The 4,038-nt window shown below is 41.9% G+C and overlaps 1 protein-coding gene across 1 annotated transcript; it reads left to right on the top strand.

Annotated features, from left to right (window-relative positions):
- Window positions 1-873: 873 nt before the first annotated feature.
- On the top strand, window positions 874-2,959 carry LOC131227004 (putative pectinesterase 63). Its single transcript, XM_058222691.1, has 4 exons — window positions 874-1,383; window positions 1,893-2,099; window positions 2,206-2,441; window positions 2,800-2,959. The coding sequence occupies exons 1-4, from the start codon at window positions 874-876 to the stop codon at window positions 2,957-2,959; spliced, it is 1,113 nt and encodes a 370-aa protein (XP_058078674.1).
- The last annotated feature ends 1,079 nt before the right edge of the window (window positions 2,960-4,038 follow it).

Here is a 4,038-nt window from a genome sequence, read left to right as displayed (position 1 = left end):
ACATATGCTATGCAAATTAAAACTTTTAGTGATTGATATTAAAATTTACAAATCAATGGTCAAGATCATTATTTGAGTATATCTTTAAAAATGTTTCATCAAGAGCCATCCATCTATTTGTTCTTTTGGGACTCATTAAACGACGGATAGTGAATGAGGGTCTGTCGAGACTCCCGCCAAACGAACCCAACAAGAAGAATAGGCGTAAACAGAAATACGCCGAAACGAACAAGCATCACGCATGGAGAAAAACTCGTTGAAACTCCGGGAGAGTCTGATGGTTCAAACACATCAGAAATTGTACACGTCATATCCATGTAAGAAATCACGCTGTCCAAATAGTGGGTCCCAGTTTAAATGGGTATTAAACAAAAAACTACACTTCAATGATGATCTATCTGCATGATCGGTGGACATCTATTGGACGGTTGAACAAAATCCAATCCACGGCTTAAACTGAAAAGAATGTACGTCAATTAATCGGAACTTAGGATTGTCTACTTATTATCGTTTTAATATTGTGGTCTATCTATGAAAGTTTCCATAAGTTAGACAGTTAATATTGAATAGCACATATGAAATGTCAACAATTTCTTAGTGCCCGAGTATGAATCATCACAGGCTGACAGCGTATCAAATAACTACGAACACCCAGTTACGAAAATACGCATGTGCAGAATTCTGTGAAAACGATGGCATTCTCGAAATTGATCATAAAATCAAGGGTATTTGTATACCACGTGAACAAAAATACCCTAAAACCGTCACTTCGGTTTTATATTAGTTTTCCCATAGCTTATAAATCCATGAATGGCCCATGCATAAGCCCCACCTCTCTTTTTCCCTCCAAAAAATCATCCGGTGACCGGAAAAATGGCCGGAAGTGTGATGCATGGAGCCCTCGCTGCGACAATCCTGACTACTCTTCTCAGCCTCGTGCTATCTACTGATGTTCCCGTCTCTGCCAGCTCAGCCAATCTCGACCATTGGATTGCGGCCAACACCATGGCATTCAATGCTCGGACGGCTGAGATTGAAAGTGGCATCGACACCCAGCTCGAACCCCGGTTGGTAGCGGCAGAGAAAAAGAGACGGGTGATAACGGTGCGTCAAGATGGGAAGGGTGATTTCAAAACTGTAACGGATGCCGTTAACAGTGTCCCAGCGGGGAATTCACACCGCACAATCATAAAGATCGGGCCTGGGATTTATATGGAGAAGGTGCTGGTGGATCGATCTCGGCCGTTCATCACATTTTATGGGGAGCCGAATGCAATGCCGACCATTACATTCGATGGTACAGCTGCGAAGTATGGAACTATATACAGCGCGACGGTCGCAGTGGAGTCACACTTCTTCATGGCCGTCAATATCATCTTCCAGGTTTGTTCACTTGTTATTTCTTACGTTCTTTGAAACTTTTTTTTTTCTGGTTCAAGTGTAGCTAACATGCGCCAGTGGGTGATTATAAATCTAGTCAGGGGTAGGACTAGGGCGTGTTTGGTTTGTCAATGTGGGCTGGGTCAACTCAAACCCTGTAAGGGTAACCTTGACATTTTCTGGCCCCAACTGGGCCCTAAATGTGCTTGAAAAATAAAATGGGCCCGGCCAGTACTCTTATGATGAAGAGTCATGATTTTGGTGCTTACATTCCCAACTCCTATCTAGTCTTACTGCTGTTTAAGTTTTAAACCGTTGATAAAGTGGGCCAAAAACTGATTGAGATTCTAGGGCGAGTTGTGGGTCAGATTAATGACTAATAAAACATTATACGAACTGAAAGTAGTATTAAATTCATGACTCGGGACTCAACTCGGTGAGTCAAGGAGATAAATAATAATAATAATAATAATAATTTATTGGGTTAGAAAGTAATTAAATTATATTTCCAGAACACAGCTCCAGAGCCAAAACCTGGAGCACAAGGAGGACAGGCAGTTGCAATGCGGATATCCGGTGACAAGGCGGCTTTCTATAATTGCAAGTTCTATGGATACCAAGACACTCTCTGCGATCACATGGGCCGCCATTTCTTCCAAGATTGCTTCATTCAGGGTACTGTCGATTTCATCTTCGGCAATGGAAGGTCCATATACCTGGTACTGATCTCCTTCTTTCTCCTGAATTACTGGATGCTTGAACTGAGTCGACTTAGTGAGTCAACTCATTTTTAATGGTTGCCTATGTTGTGGCTAATTAATGCAGAACTGTGAGCTACACTCAGTGGGGAAGGGCGTTATTGCAATCACGGCACAAGCAAGGAACAGCGTGGCCGACAAGAGCGGGTTCTCGTTCGTACACTGCAAAGTTACAGGCACTGGCAATGTCTACTTGAGTCGTGCATGGATGCAGAGCTCAAGGGTTGTGTTTGCATACACGTACATGGACAGCCTTGTAAACCCTAAAGGATGGGATGATAAGGGCTACGCTGGTCGTGGCCAGTACGTACATGTCATTCGATTTACTTACAAAACACGGTGACTCGACTCGAAACTCGGCCGAGTTGTCTTGACTCAGTAGGATTTTGAAATGAGCCATGAGGAAACTTGCTCATGAATGTGACTTGATTTTGACCTAGGAAGATCTGTCGAGTCGGTGGTGACTTGATTCGAAACTCGTCCAAGTCGACTCAGCAAGATCTTAATTAAACTGAGTCATGAGGAAACTCGATCATGACTGACTTGAAAGTCAGCTAAGTCAACTCGTTTTGACATGATTTCGAGTCTGAGTCACAAGGTAACTCAGTTTCTGACTGTGACTCGGTCTAAGATATTTCAAACTTTAAAAATATTGTTGCAGGACTGTATACTATGGAGAGTACAAATGCATGGGGCCAGGGTCAAGCACCAGCCAACGTGTGAGCTATGGGAAGGTCCTGACCGATGCCCAAGCCAAACCCTTCATCAGCACGACCTTCATCCACGCTGCCACGTGGCTACAGACTATTCCCATGCTCTAGGGTTCCTCCCAGCCGCTGGCTGCTAATGTCCGCACAGGGTTCATGAAATGCTTTGACGTGTGATGCGGAGAGAGAGGTGTGTGGAATGCTCACCTGCGCATCAGTTCGGCGAACTTTTTTGAGAACCCAGCAAGGGAAAATGTCAAGAAGATGATAATCACTTTTGTGTAATGTGAGGAAAATCATGCAAAGTGATTGAAGTAAATATATATGATTTATGTGAATTTCTAACCCAAAAAAAGAAGTTATCTTCGACGCTAGGATCATTCCCCCTAGTGTAGATTATTTTGGGTAGTTGATTAATACTCTGATTGAATGTGACTCTTGATGCGCAGGCACTAAGAAATTGCACACATGGCGCATACATTAACTCAAATTTTACATATTAAATTTTGGAACCCAAATCCTGTTTCCAAAAATCAGATTGGTTGAACAATCCTAACCTCTGATTCCGGAGATACCTCGTTTCAACACTTGAGGTCTTGGTATCGATCCCTGGTGGGGGTGGCTAACATGGAGTGTGTGTACTTACAAGCTAACCCGAAAAAAAAAAAAAAAAAAAAAACCTCTGATTCTGGCACAAATTCTATTAGATAATTAACCGTCCAGTAAATTTACGTCCGCGAACCCATTCTCAGATAATATTTAATAAAATATAATTTTTGGTTTGTAATATATCGGAACTGGGCCCCCAATTTGGATAGTTTAATGACTTGTATGCCATGCATGGAATTTCGAAGTAAATGCCTGTGTGGCATCCATCATAATCTGTCAAGCATGCGAACTTTGAGTATGTGTGCATGATCTAATTCGTTCATCAGGTAGAGTATATTGTGAGCATACGACTCGACCAAGATGATCGTGTCCATCCTCTAAATGTGGATTTTGTGCTTCTAGAAAAGAAAAGGATAAACCCATATTCGATCTTTACGTGCAGTTAGTGTTGGTTACGGTGATTTCTGCAAATCCAAAACCGTGTGCATATCTTATGAGCAAGTTGTTAGATTAGATTTTTTTTCTAAGATCAGATTGCTAGCTGTGTAGATTTCTTTCTAGATTTTTCTATATTATTTTTTATT

This window comes from Magnolia sinica, chromosome 15 (assembly GCF_029962835.1).
Source record: "Magnolia sinica isolate HGM2019 chromosome 15, MsV1, whole genome shotgun sequence".
NCBI classification, from domain to species: Eukaryota; Viridiplantae; Streptophyta; class Magnoliopsida; order Magnoliales; family Magnoliaceae; genus Magnolia; species Magnolia sinica.
Note: the sequence above shows the minus strand (reverse complement) of the source record. Positions and strands in the feature narration are given on the sequence as shown.

Coding starts and splice junctions, on each gene's coding strand:
- LOC131227004 (XM_058222691.1), top strand. CDS start 874: ATGGCCGGAAGTGTGATGCATGGAGCCCTCGCTGCGACAATCCTGACT. Junction 2,100..2,205: donor ATGGAAGGTCCATATACCTG/GTACTGATCTCC, acceptor TAATTAATGCAG/AACTGTGAGCTACACTCAGT. Junction 2,442..2,799: donor GGCTACGCTGGTCGTGGCCA/GTACGTACATGT, acceptor ATATTGTTGCAG/GACTGTATACTATGGAGAGT.